At 43.6% G+C, this 21,928-nt stretch overlaps 1 protein-coding gene across 1 annotated transcript; it reads left to right on the top strand.

Moving 5' to 3' along the window:
• The first annotated feature begins 6,241 nt into the window (after positions 1–6,241).
• On the top strand, positions 6,242–13,061 carry Fbxo5 (F-box protein 5). The gene is made up of 5 exons (XM_085843331.1): positions 6,242–6,861; positions 9,676–10,336; positions 10,944–11,034; positions 11,905–12,084; positions 12,488–13,061. The coding sequence occupies exons 1-5, from the start codon at positions 6,783–6,785 to the stop codon at positions 12,737–12,739; spliced, it is 1,263 nt and encodes a 420-aa protein (XP_085699457.1). The 5' UTR covers positions 6,242–6,782; the 3' UTR covers positions 12,740–13,061.
• The last annotated feature ends 8,867 nt before the right edge of the window (positions 13,062–21,928 follow it).

Raw genomic sequence — 21,928 nt, 5'->3', positions numbered from 1 at the left:
GAAGAGCAGTCGGTGCTCTTAACCACTGAGCCATCTCTCTCCAGCCCACAACTAATTTTTTCAGAGTCCCTTCTGAATGGGGCTAATGTCTGTAAACTATCAAACACCCAGAATCACTGCCCAGTGATGTTTTCATACATTCAATGTCTGAAATACATTACAAACATGACATTTTACTCTCATACATATCATCTGGCACTTAGACACAATCCTACTTAAATATCATTGCATGACAAAATTTATGGTAAATCCCAAGTAATTTATTCAGATAAATTAATAGTTCAGATTTCTCTCCTTTTTCCCTAGATGTGGTAGAGTTGGCTTCTTCAAACAAATATCCAATTACATACTATCTAGTGGCTTTCCCTTAATAGACTTCTAATCCCCTTTATCAAGGCACTGCACTGAATTTTTTTTCCATATTTTTTTATTGGGTATTTCAATTACATTTCCAATGCTATCCCAAAAGTCCCCCACACGCTCCCCACCCACTCCCCTACCGACCCACTCCCACTTCTTGGCCCTGGTGGTCCCCTGTACTGAGGCATATAAAGTTTGCACGACCAATGGGCCTCTCTTTCCAATGATGGCCGACTAGGCCATCTTCTGATTCATATGCAGCTAGAGACCTGAATTTTCATCTATGAAAATCAAAGTAGATATTGATACTATGAATTGTTCAGCCATTATGGGGCATTAACACATGAGACTTGCCCAGTTTAAAGTACCTCCATTTTTTCTTGTGACTTGGCACTGTTGTCACAAAAATTTGTATTGAAAGAGGGAGGGTTTGACTGGTCCATGCTGCTGTATTCTTAGCCTTGAAAACCCAGCTTGTAATTTGCAGTGTACTTTATACTGAGTATTTATTGCCTCACTATTTGAAAGTAGCACAAAACTATTAATGATAGGCAAGGATTTTTAAGCTGCCTACAGTGCTTAATGCATAAACCAGGTTATATGAACAGTATCCCTTCTAATCTCATGAAAGGGACTTTACCTTTCAGATGTGTATATTAATCTGCTTCTTATATGCATAGGTGGTTTTCATGCATGTATGTTTGTCCACTATGCCCATGGAAGCCAGACTAGGGTGCTTGACCCCTGGGATTGTAGTTAGAGACAGTTGTGAGTTGCCCAGAGAGTGCTGGGAATTGAACTTAGGTTCTCTGAAAAGCAGCCATTGGTCTTAACTACCAAGCCATCTCTCCAGCCCCTTATTTTGCAGTTGTTGGGTTTTTGTTTGTTTTTTGTTTTTGGCCCACCCCAACCCCTAGACTGTTTTTCTGTAATAGTCCTGGAACTCACTTTGTAGACCAAGCTGGCTTCTGCCTACTTAGTTCTAGGATTAAAGGAGCCGTATTTTACATTTTTAAGATGGTGAATAGCTTTCAAAAACCCACACAACTCAAGACTGATTATTCAAACTGTATTCAGAGTCTCCCATATTTTATTATTTCTGCTTTAACCTTAACATTACAATTATATTAAGTAATTACAGTTTACCTAATCTCTCCTTGATCCAAAAGACGGTTAAGATGGATTGTGAAGAATAATAAATGTTAGATTTTACTGGGCAGTGGTGGCACACTCCTTGGATGGATAGCCAGGCAGATCTATGAGATTGAGACCAGCCTGGTCTACATAGTGAGTTCCAGGACAGCCAAGACTACATAGACCCAGTCTCAAAAACAAAACCAAATGTTGGATTTCATTCAATTAACAAGGGAAAAACAGTTAACCTTCCCAAGAGTACCTGGGAAGAGAAAGGTATGAGACCTATAGATTACAAGCAAAAAAAAAAAAAAAAAACTTAGATGAAGTTTTAAACTACCTGTGCATTAGGATATCATAGCTTATCATAGCTGGTTAGAAAGGAACTGTCCAAAGCTTATGCAGCTATTTCAACAATATAAGCATAAAATGTGTCAGAGGCCTTGGGTGCAGCTCAGTGGCACTGTGTGTGCTTATGATCATATTGAAGGTTTTCAGCTCAATACTCCGGACTGCAAAAATAATAGATTTAAAAGTAAGACACCAGCCAGGCATGGTGGCGCATGCCTTTAATCCCAGCACTCAGGAGGCAGAGGCAGGTGGATTTCTGAGTTCAATGCCAGCCTGGTCTACAAAGTGAGTTCCAGGACAGCCAGAGCTACACAGAGAAACCCTGTCTCGAAAAACAAAACAAAAATAAACAAACAAACAAAAGTAAGATACCATTCGTGCATTATCAACCCATGCAAAGTAACTGGCAGATTTCCATCTGTGAATTCACTAAGGAATCCCTAGTTGTTTAGATGTGATTTGGAAGTCAATAAAAAGTTAAGGCAGAGCGGTATAAAAGCAATAGAAGCCTAATAGAACCATAACATGTTGAGATCCTTGGAATGGTTTACACAACCATTTCATTATGAGCCACACACTTTTCCTACCTGCCTAAATCTAGAAACTTCAAACTTCTGCAGATAGGTGTCAAAGTCCATCCCAAAGGATACTTTACTCTCAAGATAGAAGTAATGACTCCTTTTATCTGTACCCTACAACACTTCTCCATACGCTGTGGTCTGAATGTATCCTCCCAAATTCAGGAACTGAAAACTTTCTCCCAATTCAGCGAGTAGGTATGTGGACCTACACCTTCTGGAAGGTGTCCAAAGCTTTTAGACAAGGGATAAGCAGATGGTTCCAAGTTTGGGCCTTTTTGCCCTTACCTCTTAAGTCCCCTGAGGCCCTACATCCAAAAGCCATCTCCAAGGCACTGAGTCGCTTGCATCCCACACTAGTGCCCTTTTCTTCACTTCCCTAAGTTCTAGGACTCAGGGAAGATTCCACTATAGAAATTACTATAGTACTGCTATAAGGAGTATAAAACAAACCACGGTAATACTTAAGAAGCAACATTCACTGCAACATTGTAAATTTCCTGGTTGATTTCTTTGGGTTTTTTTTTGTTGTTGTTATTGTTGTTGTTTTGGTTTTTCTTTTTTTTTTTTTTTTTGTTTTTTTTTTTGTTTTTTCGAGACAGGGTTTCTCTGTGTAGCCCTGGCTGTCCTGGCACTCACTTTGTAGACCAGGCTGGCCTCGAACTCAGACATCCGCCTGCCTCTGCCTCCCGAGTGCTGGGATTAAAGGCGTGCGCCACCACGCCGGCTGTTTTGGTTTTTCGAGACAGGGTTTCTCTGTAAAGCCCTGGCTGTCCTGGAACTTACTTTGTAGACCAGGCTGGCCTTGAACTCAGAAATCCGCCTGCCTCTGCCTCCCGAGTGCTGGGATTAAAGGCGTGTGCCACCACGCCCGGCTCCTGGTTGATTTCTATCCCAAGTCTGTTTGCTTAGTAAAGAAATGAAAAGGTAACGTTACAGAATAGGGTGAAAATACACATCAATAATGGCCTAACTTGCATATGTAAAAAGAAAACTTTATGGTAGGATGACCCCTTATGATTCTGGGCAGTGATGAGTCTCAGCACTCTGGAACTTCACAATTATTTTATTCATTTTATTACTTATTTTTATTTTATCCATAAATGAATGTTCAGAGAATCTCAAGAGCATAGACGGTAGGTAAGCACAGGGAAGGTTTCTATCTTCCATATACCTCAATGTTTTGTCTGCACTAAGTCTGTAAACAGAATTTGAAGGAATGAAGGCAATTTTCTCTGTACGTCATATTTCACCCAAGTGGAGAAAAACAAAAAACTTGACACAAGTGGGCATGAAAAGACTGGCATCTAGTGAAATGCAGAATGGCCCTCTCTATTTACTGGAGGAAGAGATTCACACGTGCCCACGAGCCAGCTAGGAGCATCAGGTAATACTGCTCCAACACAATTAAGCTCAAATATAATTGAAAGTCAACGCTTAATTAACCTGAAAAACTGACATGGACTGTGACAAATTATTGCAGCATGTAAGAAAACATGCTTGTCTCCTTGTAGAAATTTGAGATTTTCCAACAACCTGACAGCCTGTCAGCCGTTTTCTTCAGGAAGGGAAAAATGCTGAAGAGTACTTTCAGACTATAGTGAAGAACCAAAGGCTACGTTCCAGGTGCTCTGTTGTTTGCGAAGCTTGCCTTCCCACCTGAAACTTCCAATTCTCTGTATATGCAAATAAAAGATAAGGAGTCTCCAAGGTCAAGCAGAGTAGAAACAGGAACATGTACTATCAAGTTCCAGCAAAGAATATCACTTGCTGGAATAACAGAAGGAACTACTGGACTCTTGCTGAAAGGAACTTGGTTCATTTTGCCCTCAAGAATACTCCCCACGAGGATGCAAAAGTTTGTGCTCTCTCTTGACTAGCTCTGAAACCACAGTGAGATCTTAGACTTCTAAGCACAATCGTATAAAGTGAAAATACTGCTAAGATATTTAAGAATGGCAAGCTAATAGTAAGCTTTTTCTTGTCATTCCTCAGCACTGTAACAGGTTCCCACTGTCTCTAAAAGCCAAATCCACTATTGTACACACCAATGGTCTGCATCTAGTGTTATTTCACATTAGGGAGTATATTTCACATGCACAAAGATCTCCCTGGTACAGCATTTAAAATTATTTATTTGAGACAGGGTTTGGTTTTTTGTTTGTTTGTTTGTTTGTTTGTTTTTTGTTTTTCGAGACAGGGTTTCTCTGTGTAGCTCTCTCTGCTCGGGAACTAGGTTTTCTGGCTCCTGTGTGTGTGTGCCACCACGCCCGACCACGCAGCATTTTAATATCCATTCAGCAAGACTCCAACTAAAGTCTGTACAGTCTACAAATACCACATGATCTAGCTTCTGACTTTTCCGGATGCAAACACACACACACACACACACACACACACACACACACCTGTCCCCCTTGCTTGAGCTCTAGGCACTTTTTTATATAGTTCTTTGCGAGGTCAATACAGTTCAAAGTGTCAAACTTAACTGACCATTCAAGATTCTCAACCTATGTCTCTATTAACAGTTCTTTTAACACATAGTTTAGTATCTTTCATTTACTGAAAATTTTGATTGCCAAATTCCTTCTCATTAGGATATAAACTTCCTTAAAGACAGGGCTCGTGTCTTTTCAGCCTTTTTACTTAGAGGCAAAGTTCTCAGGTACAAAACAGAAATAGCAGTCAAGATTTTCGTAAGCAGCCGGGCGTGGTGGCACAGGCCTTTAATCCCAGCACTCGGGAGGCAGAGGCAGGAGGATTTCTGAGTTCGAGGCTACAAAGTGAGTGCCAGGACAGCCAGGGCTACACAGAGAAACCCTGTCCCGAAAATCAAAAAAAAAAAAAAAAAAAAAAAGATTTTGGTAAGCAACACCACCTACATTCCTATTTTTTTGTAACACTCCAAACGTGAAAATGCCAGAAAACTAGGGATAAACAAAAAGAATTTGATAAAAACTGGAACCACCCAACGTTTGTATGACTCAGTACAATCTTGGTCCCGCTTTACACAGGAGCTGCATGGAACACTAATAGAAAGTCATATACTCTTGCAGAAAAGCAAGAGGGAAATGGCATATCCTGTAGCTTTACTGCTCTGTATTCTGAAAAGAAGTTAAGTGTATTGTCACCACTTAGAAATAAATTCAAGACGTGCATGCCCAGAATCATTAGTGGTGTACTATAGCTCACCATCAGACTTAATACTTTCACTCTCGCCTTTGATATAAAAATATCCACGTAGCCAGGGCACCCCACCCCAAAGAGAAGGGAGTCTGACTTATTTAGGGAAACAGGTCGGCTGTTTCTTGAGCCTAGCCAACGAAGGTTAAGAACACATAAAATACAAATTGACACTTTTAAGAATTCGTGGTGTTTTAAAACCCAAAAGAATGCAATGGCCAGAGCAGGGCTATACAGAGAAACCCTGTCTCGAACCCCCCCCCCAAAAAAAAAAAAAAAAAAAAAAAGAATGCAATAGCCAGGTCTAGGTTAGGCCGCGCCCTCCGCCTGCGGAAGGCGCCACGCAACGGGACGCCCGGGTCTGGCTGCGCGCCATCCCCAGGGCAAGGGCGGTTCTCGGGTCACATGTCCCGCCCAGCTAGTCCGCCCCGCCCGGAGGGAACCGCCAGGCTCCTGGCGCGCAAGCGCCAACCCGCCAACTCCGTAGCGGCGGCCGCGCAATACGCAAGCGCAGGAGCTCCAGGCAGGGGGCGGAGCCAATTTAGGAGGGAGAGTAGAGCGCGCCTAAATCCTAGAGAGGCGGGTCCGGAGCCAGGGGAAGGGCTTGTTTTCCGGAAGGTGTGCACTTAGAGTGGCGGGTTTGCAGCTCTGCAAACTCGCTCGTAACAGACGATGGAGGAAGACTGGGGGCCCGTCTGTGTCCATCACAGACTTTCAGGCAGAAGTCGGAGCTGTCCCCAGGACATGAGGACTCTGGAGAAGCCGGTTCGCGGGATAACGGAGGGGGGTGCGGGGAGAGGGCAGCATGGCGGGTTTACGCAGACGACCAGCCGCCTTCGTAGGCCACGCCTACATGGGCGTGCTTGCCAGCTCCTTCAGCAACTTGGGGAGGCGAGGTTCTGGGCGTGTGGGAGGAGCCCTGGCTCCAGGGCTGGCTCCGCCCCCGCGCCCTCCTATTGGGCGAGCGAGGGCGTCCTCTCATGCCGCCTGCCTATTGGCACGCTCGTGCAAACGCCGCGCCCCATTGGTCTGTTCTGATTTGGGCACCAAATTCAAAGATTTTAAAAGTACCAGCTGGCGCCTTTTAAGAGCTACGGCTCGGCGCATCGTCAGGCCGTCCACCTTTTTCCTGTGGTCTCCGCCATCTCCCCTGCATTGGAGTCCGAGTTTTGCGGCATGAGCCGGCGCACCTGCAGTGATCTGCGCCGGCCGTCCTCCTGTCCCTGCGGTCTTGGCGCGCGGACTACCGTGGACGGTGAGTGTGAGGCGGGCATCGTGGGAATCTTTTCTCTGTGGCGGCAGCCTCAGAAACTGGGTGCTTGCAGATCACGGTGTTCCGGGCCTCAGGCGACCTCCTTGGGCCCGGGACTGGGAGGAAGGCGCGGAGCAAGGGTGGCTGGTGCAGAGTGGGACAGATGTGGTCGGCCTTGTACGGGGTCCTACCATTCCATCCCACCCTGAGACCCTGCACTGGGGACATGCAAGGTAGTGGCTTCTGCGCGCCGGATTCCACCCCACCCCCTGCCTGGGCGCCAAATGCCCCCTCCTCTGCTGCCCTCCCCAACTCATGCTCGAGCTGTGACAGGACTGTGGGACTCCAAGCTGGCCAGATGGCCCCATCTCTAGCCTCTATGCCCCCCATTTCACAACTCATCTATCTCACATCCATACTCAGTCTCCGTAACTTTTTGCCCTCAGAGCCCTGGCTGGAGAGCGCGGGAGATTGAGCTCCGCGCTTATCTCCCGCCTTCCCTCGTGCACCGCGCCCTCGGGGCACCTCCCACCACCGACCCCCTCAGCATTTCTAGGGGCTCCTTCTCAGCTCCCGCCAAATGTAAAGGACCCCCCAGCCCCCGCCTGCCCACTGTACCAAATGAAAAAAGTTTTGTTTTTTTTTTTCTCCCCTGTTTTGCTTCTTCTCAGTAAGTCTCAAGGCCTGGAGTCAGCAGGGCCTTTTAAAAAGCGCCCTTTTTCCTCCAAAACGGTGAGTTTGCCTGTAGTGTTTAGCTGATGAAAGAGTCGAGGAGGGATTGTTTAATTTTCCGGTGTTTTGAAGAATTAATGGTCACTTTTTCCAACGTTTAGGTGAGAGCAGAGAGAATCAGTTGTTTATTTTCTTATTTATTTATTATCCTTCTTGGCATCTCAGTGAAAGATGCATCAGTTCTACCGTAGAAAATTTCCAACTGAAGGAAGAAGTAATTCATTCTCTCTCTCTCTCTCTCTCTCTCTCTCTCTCTATATATATATATATATATATATATATATATATATACACACACATCTTCAATAATCTTTCTTCATCAGAAAAGGAATTAAGTCTTGAAGAGAAGAAAGTACTAACTTAGCAGAATGTGTTTGTAAAAGATTACCTGGGTCTCCGTTAGAAAATAAGAAATTTAATGGTTTACGATGGGATTCTTTTGCTCAGCTTTCCTCAGGAAATGCTTGCTGTCCCCAACTCCCCTCCCCCACTTGGTTTACAGCCTTGAAGAAACCTTAAAAAATAATGAGAACATTTAAATATTTTTCAAAGTAGGCTTAAAGGTTTTCTCTTGACTTATACTTTCAATCACCTTTCCTCACCCTTACACAAAGAAGGAATGGTGTTTGACCTTGGCCACATGGCTGGGTACTGAGACTGAAACCTAGCTAACATATGGAAGAGCTAAGACTTTAACGCCAGCTTTAATTACAGTCTTTACTATGGAGTGTAAAATCTGTGTTTATAAGTTAAATGAAAGGTCAGACTTGGTGCACTTTAACTATCCACCTTTCCCCCATCCCATGATTGGCTGAGGGGTGCTAATTAATGTGAGTTCTAAAACATTGAAATATTTTTTGTTTTATCTGTAAGTTCATTTAAGGACAGCCCCCATCCCCAAAACCTAATAGAATAAGCTGGTCAGAAAGCTCAGCAGAGATTCTTTCATTTGAAGTTTTGCCTCCTAATTTGTGCTTGTGTGGAATTTACCTTGATTTTCAGTGTAAGAAATGCCAGCAAGTTTGCCTTTTTGTGACTAACTAGATAAGAAACAGATGCTTTTAATTAGATCATTCATTTAATCCAGTTTTGTTTTCTTCTCCATTTTGTGGATAGGAAAACTGAGGCCAAATTTTTGCCATTAAGTGGATATCAGATGAATGAAATAGCAAGACTAGATATATGCCCCACATTTGTTTGATTGGGGGAGTATGGAATTCCTTAATCTGCCTTTATGTCTGCTCAACATGAACATAATACAAAATATTTCTTACTGTTTTGGAGCACTTAGAAATTGAAATCTCTTGATCTCAGATGGATTTAGCTCTGTGTGTGTGTGTATGTATGTGTGTGTGTTAAGATCCAGATTTTTATCTTCTGATACTTCTCTCTAATTTAGAAAACAGAGTCCTGTAGGCTGGAAAAGTTTAAAAGAAAAAATACTTAAAAATCAAAATGATGGCAGCATGTGCAATGCAGTCCCAGGCCAGCTGGAACGGCTTGTGAGATAAGAATTAGAGCAGTGTGGGTCAAAGGTGAACATTGTAAAGGGCAGACGAAGAGCATCTCCCTGTGTTGATGCCAGAGCTGTCTGTCCACTATGGTTTTCTTGCTCCTGCAAGTCCTCTGTCTCAAAGAAATGAGGCAATGTGGTCTCAGTCTCAGTTCAGAGGAACTGACTAAGGGGACTCATGAAAGGGAGGGGGAACCAGGGCCGGGGGTGGATGTGCTGCCCCATCAGCTTCACCTGTGCAGCATGACTCTTGGTGTGCCACAGAGAAGAGTTAAGTGGAGAAGAGGAGGCTTAGTTCATTAGTTTAAAGCAAGCCTATGGAAATGATAGCTAGATGGGATGTGGCATCCTGGAACTGTGTCATGTATGGGTTTTAGTTAATAGTATTGAGTTAATATTCTGTTTATTGGCACATGCACACGATGGTAACGGAAGATAGCCATTTCTGGTGCTGGGTATATAAGGGTTATGATAATGTCTGTAAAGACCCTGAGTTCAGTTCTCAGCAAGAAGTTGGGGAACAAGTTACCACAAAAGTGATTTTTATTCTATTTCTTGTGTTCTTTTTGTAGGTTGTGAAGAAGAAAGCCCTGTTCTTTCTGTTACAATGAAGTGTTTTAATTGCAACCCTGAGCTTTCTGAGCTTGAAGTGGTGAAGCCTGAGGACAGTGGGATAGAAGGTTCCTACAGTCCCGTGTGTTTGGAACCTTCCTGTAAGGACTGTGTTAGAAACCATGAGAGGTTGTCTTTCATCGAGTCACCAATTGTGGGACATGATAACAAGGAAAATCAACGTGTACAAAACACACTAGATAGTTCAAACGAAACAGAACTAGAGGCCAGTAGACTGTATGAGGACAGTGGCTATTCATCATTCACACAAAGTGACCGTGATGATGGCATCCTTATCCTGGAGAATTTCAGAAACAGTCCCCAGACCCGTCTGCTGCCATCACATAGCCCAGACCAGCATCCCAACAAAACCCTGCTGCCTGTCCTGCATTTTGAAAGAGTGGTTTGCTCGACATTAAAAAAGAATGGCAAGCGAAACTCTAAAGTGGATCGAGAAATGCTGAAGGAAGTGATTGCCAGCGGAAACTTTAGACTGCAAAATATAATTGGCAAGAAAATGGGCCTGGAACACCTAGATATCCTGGCTGAGCTCTCCCGGAGGGGATTTATACACCTGTTGGCTAATATTTTGACTAAGCTCAGCGGCATGGACTTAATAAAGTGAGTTTGAGTGTGTTGCACACTGCATGTATATTAGATAACAAAGGACCTGGTTGTGCAGACCAATGTAAAATGGTCTTACAGTGCTGACTTTTTTAATGTTTGGTTGACATTTGAAATGGAAGAAAATCTATGGAAATCTGCATTCAGTCTTGTCACTTTGCATTTCATGGTCTCCATTAGAAGGATGTATTCTATACTGAATTATCTGGCTAGCTGCAATGAAATGGGTAGATAAGGTGGTTTCTATTAGTGGGTGGTTTCTGTAGTCAGCATTGTGAGGTGTGCCATTTCAGTTGATGTAATAGATTTTTCAGAATTGGTTACAAGTAGCCTAATATCCTGTCACACAAAGGTGGAGGTGCATACATTGCACTGGTGTGAAGTTGCTTATCCTAGTAGATACTCTAAGACAAAAATGGATACAACAAGCTTGGTGGGAGTTTGGCTGGCCCTTTGGTAGTCTGGCTAAGCACTCATAACTGGGCTCTGTCATCCCAGATCTTAACCCACCCAGTGTCAGTGCGCGTGCGTTCGGTTAGTGTAGCTTGTAGTCATCCCCTTCAGTTCTCTGTGGGACTTAGACCTTTGTCTCCTTTGTTTCCAGTCTGTCTAAAGTGAGCAGAATTTGGAAGAAGATCCTGGAAACCAATAAGGGAGCGTTCCAGCTCTACAGCAAAACCATGCAGAGAGTCATTGTAAGTCTTCCAAAGTGCTCTTTCGCTTAAGCTGCCATTGCTCTTGGGGGGAGAAACATGCTTGTAAATTCATTCAATTCATAAGAAATGGCAGCTTCCTGGGGAGGAAGGGTGTGGGGCGCAGGCAGTGTGTGGATCTTCTATAGAACTTGTTAATAAGCCTAAGTTTAAAAAATTCTACTTTGTCTGAGACACACCAACCACAAAGTGGTCTTAAGCAACCAGTTAACTTACTGGTATAGAGGAAGAGTTTAATTTTCTAAAGTACTTGCTAATTGTAGTATTTCTTTTTTTTTTTTTGGTTTTTCGAGACAGGGTTTCTCTGTATAGCCCTGGCTGTCCTGGAACTCACTTTGTAGACCAGGCTGGCCTCGAACTCAGAAATCCGCCTGCCTCTGCCTCCCGAGTACTGGGATTAAAGGCGTGCGCCACCACCGCCCGGCAATTGTAGTATTTCTGACAGTTGATCATTACATGATTGAAGTATGCTCCTAAGGCAGGATGGTCTCAAGTGTCTGTAATCTTGAAATACAGGAGGCTTGAGAAGTTTAAAGACAGCATGGAGCTACATCTTGAACCTGTTCTCAAAATCCTAAAGTGAATGTGTTAGCTGACTGCTGCCCTCTATTGGTATGGGAAGAATAGTCCTATCTACTTGTTCTGTGGACAGGACTTTATTTAGTGTTGGTCTTGGCTGGTTTAAAAGGCACCTTAAATTCCTAATAGGCGTCTCTGATTCACACTTTGAGTGAGTTTGTTTTTGGAGTGTTTCTGTGCATAGCTTGGAGGAGCTACTATTACAGTCCTGTGGGATCCCTTTATCAGGAGTACGAAAAAGAATTGAAAATCTCTCTTTAAACTTTCAATCAGGAGAGCAGTAAGTTGTCACTACATGCTACAACTAGAGGATATGTTGTGGGCAGAGCTGCACTAACTTCTGTTCAAAAGTCATCAACCTGGACACCTCCCAAAAAAGATGTTCAAATCAAGTCCGCCAGTCAGCGTGGTCAGAAAGTGTCTACCTTCAGCCGGCACAATGAGTTCGTGGAGGTAACTATCGGGAAAGTTTTAGAAATGAGGAACACTTATAGTTAAAGTAAGAAAGGGTTTCACAGGACAGTTTGTCACTACATGGTGTCTGGTACTAAATAACATCACATGATGATGTTTGGGTTTGTATTAAGGCAGTAGAGGTCACATCTGTCCCTTTCATCTACTCTTAGTAGTGACCTCGAAATATCCCAAGACTGTCCCATACTACATCTTATAGTTGCTACTGTCAAAAGGAGAACAGCTGAATATAAGGCATACCTTTCAGGAGTTTAAAGGCGCCTATTACTCTGAACCCATTAGGTAATGGGTACTTAAATGTCTATATTGGAGACATGGCTCTCCTTCCTGATTTAATAACATTCAGGATACTAAAATACACATGGATTTCTTTTTCTCTCAGGTGGCGAAGACATTGAAGAACAACGAAAGCCTCAAAGCCTGTGTTCGCTGTAATTTCCCTGCAAAATATGACCACTATTTAGAGCGAGCAGTCTGCAAACGGGAAAGCTGTCAATTTGAATATTGTACAAAGTGTCTGTGTGCTTACCATAACAACAAAGACTGTTTGAATGGCAAGATCCTAAAAGCCAGCTGTAAAGTGGGTCCTTTGCCTGGAACTAAAAAGAGTAAAAAGAACTTACAAAGATTGTGACCTTTAATAGATCAACTGTAGATCTTGGCTACTTTAAAAAGAAAAAAAAAAAAACTTCAACTTTAATTTAAGAAAATAAAAATAATTATGCCTTTTGTAAATAGAGAAATTAATTGTCCATAAAAATGCCAAGATTGACTTATGAAAAACAACCTGGATAGATATCTTAGATACTAAGATAAAATCGATTGGACTTTTGGCAAGGGAGGGTTGGGGTATTTTTTTATGGAGTCTTGAGGATTCGCTTTACCAGATTTGTATCATACTTCTATCAACTTGAGTCTGTCCATTTAAATGTTTGTCAATGTGAGTTGATGCCAAATAAAATAAGCACACATAATTTTGTTTAGTTACAATAAAATTGTTAGAGGTGTAATGATGTGTGCAGGTTTTTGTTTTGTTTTTTGAGACAGGATTTCTCTGTGTAGCCCTGGCTGTCCTGGAACTCACTTTGTAGACCAGGCTGGCCTCGAACTCAGAAATCCTCCTGCCTCTGCCTCCCGAGTGCTGGGATTAAAGGCGTGCGCCACCACACCCAGCTATATGTGCAGTTTTTATGAATGTGTTAGCCTTGGAAATAAAGTGCGTTAAGCTGTGAAGGGAATTGGGTGGATCATGTCCCAGAGGGCTTGTCATATCCTCCCTGAGTTCTCTCCCATGAACTTATAGTCATACAGATAAACATCTGGGTTGATGCAGCAATTTCTTAAAACAAAGGCCCCTGTGTTAATCATCCACTAGCAACAGCATGAGGGCACTTTATCTCCACAAGGCCCCTCACCACAGGGAGCCTAAGGGCCATAGAGTGCAGGATCTGTTCACCAAGAAGTGTGCAAATGTTTGGTTTTAGCATATTTTTTTAAAACCATTCTAGATAACCCACAGTGCTGGTTTAGTGGTCTATCAGTCACCTTATCCTTCAGTTTTAAAAGAATAACTCATTGTATATAGTGAGGTCAATGAGTGCTTCATTTCAGGATTGTTTTTGGTCTCTGTAGCCTTGCCTGTCATGGAACTTGCTCTGTAGACCAGGCTGGCCTCCAGTTTACAGAAATCCCAATGGGAAAGACAGCATCACTTGGCTCATTTCAGAATTTGAAATCTTAAGGTTTAACTACTATGAACAGACACCATGACCAAGGCAACTCTTCTAAGGACATTTATTTGGAGTTGGCTTAGAGGTTCAGTCCATTATCAAGACAGGACCATGGCAGCATCCAGGCAGGTATTGGGCTGGAGGAGCTGAGAGTTCTACATCATCTGAAGGCTGCTAGGATGAGGGTCTTAAAGTCTACACCTACTCCAATAGGGCCACACCTAATAGTGCCACTCCCTTGGCTGAGTATATACAAACCATCATACCATCTGACATTGCTTACATGGCTTTAGGGATTACTGATGAACAAGTTGATTCCTTTTTTTTTTTTTTTTTTTTTTTTTTTGGTTTTTCGAGACAGGGTTTCTCTGTATAGCCCTGGCTGTCCTGGAACTCACTTTGTAGACCAGGCTGGCCTCGAACTCAGAAATCCTCCTGCCTCTGCCTCCCGAGTGCTGGGATTAAAGGCGTGCGCCACCACACCCAGCTATATGTGCAGTTTTTATGAATGTGTTAGCCTTGGAAATAAAGTGCGTTAAGCTGTGAAGGGAATTGGGTGGATCATGTCCCAGAGGGCTTGTCATATCCTCCCTGAGTTCTCTCCCATGAACTTATAGTCATACAGATAAACATCTGGGTTGATGCAGCAATTTCTTAAAACAAAGGCCCCTGTGTTAATCATCCACTAGCAACAGCATGAGGGCACTTTATCTCCACAAGGCCCCTCACCACAGGGAGCCTAAGGGCCATAGAGTGCAGGATCTGTTCACCAAGAAGTGTGCAAATGTTTGGTTTTAGCATATTTTTTTAAAACCATTCTAGATAACCCACAGTGCTGGTTTAGTGGTCTATCAGTCACCTTATCCTTCAGTTTTAAAAGAATAACTCATTGTATATAGTGAGGTCAATGAGTGCTTCATTTCAGGATTGTTTTTGGTCTCTGTAGCCTTGCCTGTCATGGAACTTGCTCTGTAGACCAGGCTGGCCTCCAGTTTACAGAAATCCCAATGGGAAAGACAGCATCACTTGGCTCATTTCAGAATTTGAAATCTTAAGGTTTAACTACTATGAACAGACACCATGACCAAGGCAACTCTTCTAAGGACATTTATTTGGAGTTGGCTTAGAGGTTCAGTCCATTATCAAGACAGGACCATGGCAGCATCCAGGCAGGTATTGGGCTGGAGGAGCTGAGAGTTCTACATCATCTGAAGGCTGCTAGGATGAGGGTCTTAAAGTCTACACCTACTCCAATAGGGCCACACCTAATAGTGCCACTCCCTTGGCTGAGTATATACAAACCATCATACCATCTGACATTGCTTACATGGCTTTAGGGATTACTGATGAACAAGTTGATTCCTTTTTTTTTTTTTTTTTTTTTTTTTTTTTGGTTTTTCGAGACAGGGTTTCTCTGTATAGCCCTGGCTGTCCTGGAACTCACTTTGTAGACCAGGCTGGCCTCGAACTCAGAAATCCGCCTGCCTCTGCCTCCCGAGTGCTGGGATTAAAGGCGTGCGCCACCACGCCCGGCATACAAGTTGATTCCTTAGTGAGATTAGATGTGGAAACAATTTGACATCTGGTGCTGTCAGTATTCTGCATTATATATAATCGGGCACAAACAGGGACTTTGATTTTGTGTTTCGACAATTTTGATTTCCGAACGCATCCTGGAGTTGGTGATCCATCTGATTTAGGGGATTGGTTTGCCAAGAGGGTTTCTTTGGCCCTGGAACCTAGAGATCTGCCTGCCTCTGCTGGAATTAAAGTTGTGCACCACTGCTGGGCTTTGAGGAATTTCCGAAGTTGTGTCAAATAGGGTTGGTTGATTGGTTGGTTAGTTGGTTTTTTGAGAGAAGGGATTGCTCTGTATAACCATGGCTGTCCTGGAATTAAGAAATTTGCCTGCCTTTGCCTCCCAAGTGCTGGGATTAAAGGCATGACCAGCATCAAATAGGTTTCATGTGTCATTAATCTGTACCTAAGTTTCTTCAACATCACTGGTATCAGATTTGGTTTCTTAGTTGTATCCCAAGCTTTGGAAGTCGAGACTGCTTCTCCCTAGCCCTTATTATCTAAATGTAATCATTCCTACGTAGGTGATACTGCTATTCTTTCGCCTGCCTAGCATCACCAATTCCGGGTTGGCCACAGTTTCTCTGCGGCCTTGACCATTCTGGAACACATTAGACCAACAGGCTTGCCTTAAACTCAAGAGATTCACCTTTGTCTCCCAGGATGCAGAGATTAAAGGAATGGGGCACTTCACCACAGGGTTCTCAGCCTGCTTTCTTACAGAACATGGCTACCAGCACAAGGATGGTACCCCAACCCCCTACCCCCATCAAGCTGGGCCTGTCTCCATCAATCACTAAGAAGGTGCCCTACAAGCTCGCCTGTTACAGCTCATCCTATACAGGAATTTTCTTGACTCGGGTTCCTCCTGTCTTCTCGGACGATTCTAACTTGGGTCAATTTGACAAAACAAGCCACCACCCTAGAGGGGCTTTATCTGATTTGTTGAGCCTAAGATTTCTGGGTTTTGTTGCTGTAGTTTGTTTATTTCTTAAATCAGAATCTCTCTCCCCTCCACCCCATCTTGATTTGCCTTCTTCATTCCACTGGTTTTGTTTTGATCCTTTTTAAGATCATTGATCAATTTTAAAGCCTGACTGAAGTTATTTGTTCCATACTTCGGTGTTTTCCATAATTTTCCTGAGCTTTCAAAGGAGTTAGGCTGCAAGGCTGCCTCCTCTTGTGCTGCATCTTTTGGTTGGCATATTTATTGTGATGGAGATCTCCTCTAGTTTGGTGAAGGGGGGTGGGGTGCCTTACTAAGTAACTGCAGTACTACCAGGAAAGAAATCAAGTAGCTGTGAATTGCAATTGAGACTTCCCGGGGCAGTGCCAGTACCTGCCTTTACCCAGGGCGCGCGCGCGCGCGCACACACACACACACACACACACAGTGTTGGGCATTTGGTTCTCCATACCTTGGAATGGTATGTGGGCTTCCAACCCTTAACTGCCTTTTCTGTTTCTCTAAGCTTAGCTGCCTTGTCACCTCTTACTTGTTTTTAAGATGCACTTTTTGATTGTTTGGTTTTTTGATTTACTTATTTTTATTTTATGTTATGTGACATACCAGAAGAGGGCATCAGATCCCATTACAGATGGTTGTGAGCCACTATGTGGTTGCTGGGACTTGAACTCAGGATCTCTCGAAAAGCAGTCAGTGCTCTTAACTGCTGAGCCATCTCTCCAGCCCCCACTTCTTTTTGAGATAGTCTCTCCCCTTTGTTACCAAAACTTTTGCTGAGTGGTTTGGAGGGAGCTTCTAATTCAGTACATTTAGTTTTTGAAGAAAATATCAATATCTTTACGTTGTTGTGCTGGTAAATTCAGACCAGTTCAGTTTTGTTTTTGGTTTTTGTTGTTAACTTGAAACAAGTTAGGACCACCTAGGAAGAGGGAAACCCTCCATTGAGAAAATGCCTCCATAAGATCAGTCAATAGATGAACCTGGGGAGCATTTTCTTGATTAGTGTGTGTGGGGAAAGCCAGCCCACTGGCAGTGGTACCCTCCCTGTGTGCAGGGCCCTGGGCGTAGGCAAAAGGAAGCTGAACAAGCCACAGAGCAAAGGAGTCCTTACTGTACATGGTCTGCTTCGGATGCTGCATCCACCTCCTGCCCTGAGCTCCTGACCTGCTCCCCTTCCTGATGGACCACAACTGTAAACCACAACCTGAAACAAACCCTTTCTTCCCCCAAATTGTTTCTGGTTGTAGTGTTTTATCACAAATTGCAAAGTAATCTACCTTTTAAGGATGCACGAAGATATTTCCCAAATTGGTACCCTTTTCTCAAGAAATGTATGTCAACACTCAGTACAGTCTGCGGTTTTTGCCACTGTGCTGCCAGGGCAGTACTGGTACTTTCTTACAGCTTTCATTTATATCCTGATGATGGACGGCTGATGAGCATCTTTCCATGGTACTTGGTGCATTTGTCAGGGTTCTCTAGAGTCACAGAATCAATGGAATGTCTCTCTATATTAATGGAATTTATTGTAATGGCTTGCAGTCTGAAGTCCAGCTAATACAACAATGGGCAGCTGTGAATGGGAAGTCCAAAAATCTAGTAGTCACTCAATCCCAGGATTGGTCTTCTGTAAAAGTAGGTTCCAACAGATGTGCTGGCAAGTAAATGCAAGCAATCAAGGAAGTGAGCCTTCTTTCTCTCCCAAAGTCCTTATGTAGGCCTTCAGCAGAAGGTGTGGCCCAGATCAAAGGTGTGTACCATTGAACCTGGATCTGGAATTTGCTTTGTCTCAGGCTGGCCTTGGACTCAGACAACTGCTTGCCTCAGTCTCTGGGGATTAAAGGCGTATATTACCTTGCCTGGGCTTAAACTTTTCATGGCCACTGTACCTCAAGATCTCCATGTCAAGATCTGGGTCAGAAGCCTGTCTTCCCACCTCAAGATCTGAATTACAAGTGTGCCCTCCATTTCTGGATTGTACTTCCTTCCAGATGTAGTCAAGTTCACAGCCAGGAACAGCCATCACAGTCCACTCCTTGTTTCCTTGACACAAACCATGTCTCATGTCCAAATGAAACAATAGCCAGGACATTAAAATACACTTAACATGATATAACTCCCTTGTAAAATTGCAAATGCATTGTAAACTTAGAATAGGTCAATGTCTCAAGTCAAGGACATCCACATAAAACCAGATACACTGAATCTAATAGAAAAGAAAGTGGGAAAGAACCTTGGACACATTGGCATAGGGGAAAATTTCCTGAATAGAGCACATGGTTTATGCTCTAAGATCAACAATCCACAAATGGGACCTCATAAAATTGAAAAGGCAAAGGACACTGTCATCAGGACAAAATGGCAACCAAACAGACTGGGAAAAGATCTTTACCAATACTACATCCAATAGATGGCTAGTATTTAACATATACAAAGAAGAAGTTAGAACCAAATAACCCTATTTAAAAATGGGCTACAGAGCTAAACAAAGAATTTTCAACTGAGGAAACTCAAAAGGCTGAGAAGCACCTATAGAAATGTTCAACATCCTTAGTCATCATGGAAATGCAAATCAAAATGACCCTGAGATTTCACCTCACATCAGTCAGAGTGGCTAAGATAAAAAACTCAGGTAACAGCAGATGCTGTCAAGGATGTGGAGAAAGAGGAACACTCCTCCATTGCTGGTGGGATTGCAAGCTGGTACAACCACTGTGGAAATCAGTCTGGTGGTTCCTCAGATAATTGGACCTGAGGACCCAGTTATACCACTCCTGGGCATATACCTGAAAGATGTTCCAACATATAACAAAGACACATGTTCCACTATGTTCATAGCAGCCTTATTTATAATCGCCAAAAGCTGGAAACACCCCAGATAACCCTCAACCGTTGAATGGATACAGAAAATGTGGTATATTTACATAATGGAGTACTACTCAGCTATAAAAACAATGAGTTCATGAAATTTGCAGGCAAATGGATGGAACTAGAAAATATTATCCTGAGTGAGGTAACCCAGTCACAGAAGAACACACACAGGATGCACTCACTGATAAGTGGATATTAGGCAAAAAGCTTGGAATACCCAAGATACAATTCACAGACAATATGAAGCTCAAGAAGAAGGAAGACCAAAGTGTGGATGATTCAGTCCTACTTAGAAGGGGGAAGAAAATAATCAGGGAGGTAGATGGTGAGAGAGACTTGGGAGGAAGAGAGTAGGGAGAGGGGAAAAGGAGGAAGAAGGATCAAGAATGGGAGGAGATGGAGAAGTACAGAGGGTCATGAACTTGAACAGAGGTGTGTAGCAATGCGTGATGGGAAACTGGGAGTAGGCACTAGAAAGTCCCAGAAGCCAGGAAAGCAAGATGTTCCCAGGACCCAATGGGGATGACATTAGCTAAAATACCCTACAAAGGGGAGGGAGAGCCTGTAGAGACCATATCCAGAATTTAGGCATGGCCCCCGATTGAGGATAGGGCCACTCACCCATCTCAAAAATTTTAACTGAGAATTGCTCCTGTCTGAAGGAAATGCAGGGATAAAGGGTGGAGCAGAGACTGAGAGAAAGGCCATCCAGGGACTCCCCCACCTGGGGATGCATCTCATCTGCAGACACCAGACACAATTGCTGATGCCAAGAAGTGCTTGCTAACAGGAGCCTGATACAGCTGTCTTCTTAGAGGCTCTACTAGAGCCTGACCAATACAGATGTGGATACTTGCACCCAACCATCAGACTGAGCACGGGGACCCCAATGGAGGAGTTAGAGGAAGGACTGAAAGAGCTGAAGGAGTTTGCAACCCCATAGGAAGAACAACAATATCAACCAACCAGACCCCCTAGAGTTCCCAGGGACTAAACCACCAATCAAAGAGGGACACATGGAGGGACTCATGGCTCCAGCCGCATATGTAGCAGAGGATGGCCCTTGGTCCTGTGAAGGCTCCAAGGCTCCGTGTTATTGGTCAGATGCTTTATTCACCTGTCTCTTGTCTTTCGATTTGTTAGCATCTTAGAAGAAACATTTTCATTTTTTCCTCATTGTTCCAAATGACCCCCCCCCTTTTAAAACTTTATCTGCATTTATTTTATGCTGAATTTATCCCCAGGCCATGGGTTTTTGTTTCTTCAGTTTTTTTTTTTTTTTTTTTTTTTTTCTGGGATATCTTTTTCTTCTGTGCAGCCTCCTCTTCTGGTTTTGGAACGATCTGTTCCTTCTCAGTGAGGATCATCTCACTGTGGCAGGGGAGCTCATGTATGGGTTAATCCAGCCGTGAGCTCTGTAGGTTCATCGGCGCATCTTAGGTGCCTTGTTCACCTGGATGTGTTCAGTGACGAGAGAATCTACATCTAAACCCTTAAGTTCAGCATTACTCTCTGCATTTTTAAGCAGGTGCACCAAAAATTCAGCACTTTTTTTTGGCCACCGACCCTGTTGGCCAAAAAACCCCACTGTTTGGCCCGGGCGCACCTACGGACTCCACCATTATACCGCCGGAATGGCACACATTGCTTCTTTAAAGTGACATCCTTCAGATACTTGGTGGCTTTGCGGATATGCATACCCTTGATAGCCTGGGCACTCTCCTGGGTGTTCTTAAAGTGATTTGCATGATTTTGTGGGGTTTTCTGGGTCAAGAGAGTAGCGAACCATCTTGGCAGGTGACCTCTGGCCCATGATTTCCCTTCTAGAGATCACGTTTTTCATGTTATAGCTAAGTAGTAAGTAATAATCTACTTACACAGCAATTTCTCCACCTTCATATTTAGAAATTTTACATTAAAAAATTATTACATTTATTTATTTGGGTGGGTACAAGCCTGCTATAGGGCATAGATGTGCAGGTCAAAAGTCAACTTGTGGAAGTTGGTTCTTTCCTGGTATCCCGTGGGGCCAAGGGATTGAACTCTGGTCGTTAGGCTTGGCAGCAAGCACCTTTACCAGCTGAGCCATCTTACCAGCCCAGCTGTATACGGTATAATTTTATGTTTAGAGTCAATGATTAGTCTGCAGTTCTGAGAAGAGTGGGAGAATTGTTCTTCTTGTAAGACCCAGTTGACCCTACTCTCTGGATTAAACCTACATAAAATCTAGATCACAGGATTCCCTAATTGGTGCGTGTTCGAGTAAGAAAACACATGACATTCAGAAGAGGCTGGCAGTGGCCAAGTGAGATCCCAGCTGGACATTCAGCTTGGCGGTGACTCCCTTCCATGGCCCCTCTGATCAAGCCGGAGAGCAGCCAGCGTTACCCACGACCCGTGTTTCATCATCCTGCTAGAGTGTGAGGTGGATGAGTATTTTGGGTCCCTTGGATAACACTTTGAAGGCAGATGCAGATTAACTGAGACCTTACTCTTCGTGAAGACCCTTCAGATTAGACAGTCCTGTGTGTCAGTCAACTCTCCTCTCAGATGTCGGGAATGATGGATTAGTGTTCCTGCTAAACCCCAGTGTGCCCATACGCATGGGTGTTTTCAACCTCGCTGTTGCCCATTTCATAAAATCAAATGCTGTCTTCACAGGTTCGCCCTGAGATCA

This window comes from Mus caroli, unplaced genomic scaffold, assembly GCF_978045245.1.
Source record: "Mus caroli unplaced genomic scaffold, Mus_caroli_1 scaffold_9, whole genome shotgun sequence".
Lineage (NCBI taxonomy): Eukaryota > Metazoa > Chordata > Mammalia > Rodentia > Muridae > Mus > Mus caroli.
Note: the sequence above shows the minus strand (reverse complement) of the source record. Positions and strands in the feature narration are given on the sequence as shown.

What these genes read in the sequence shown, in the direction of transcription:
- Fbxo5 (XM_085843331.1), top strand. Translation starts at nt 6,783, where the DNA reads ATGAGCCGGCGCACCTGCAGTGATCTGCGCCGGCCGTCCTCCTGTCCC. An exon ending in AGCGGCATGGACTTAATAAA is followed by an intron (nt 10,337 to 10,943) that starts GTGAGTTTGAGT and finishes CTTTGTTTCCAG; the next exon opens with TCTGTCTAAAGTGAGCAGAA. An exon ending in GGCACAATGAGTTCGTGGAG is followed by an intron (nt 12,085 to 12,487) that starts GTAACTATCGGG and finishes TTTTTCTCTCAG; the next exon opens with GTGGCGAAGACATTGAAGAA.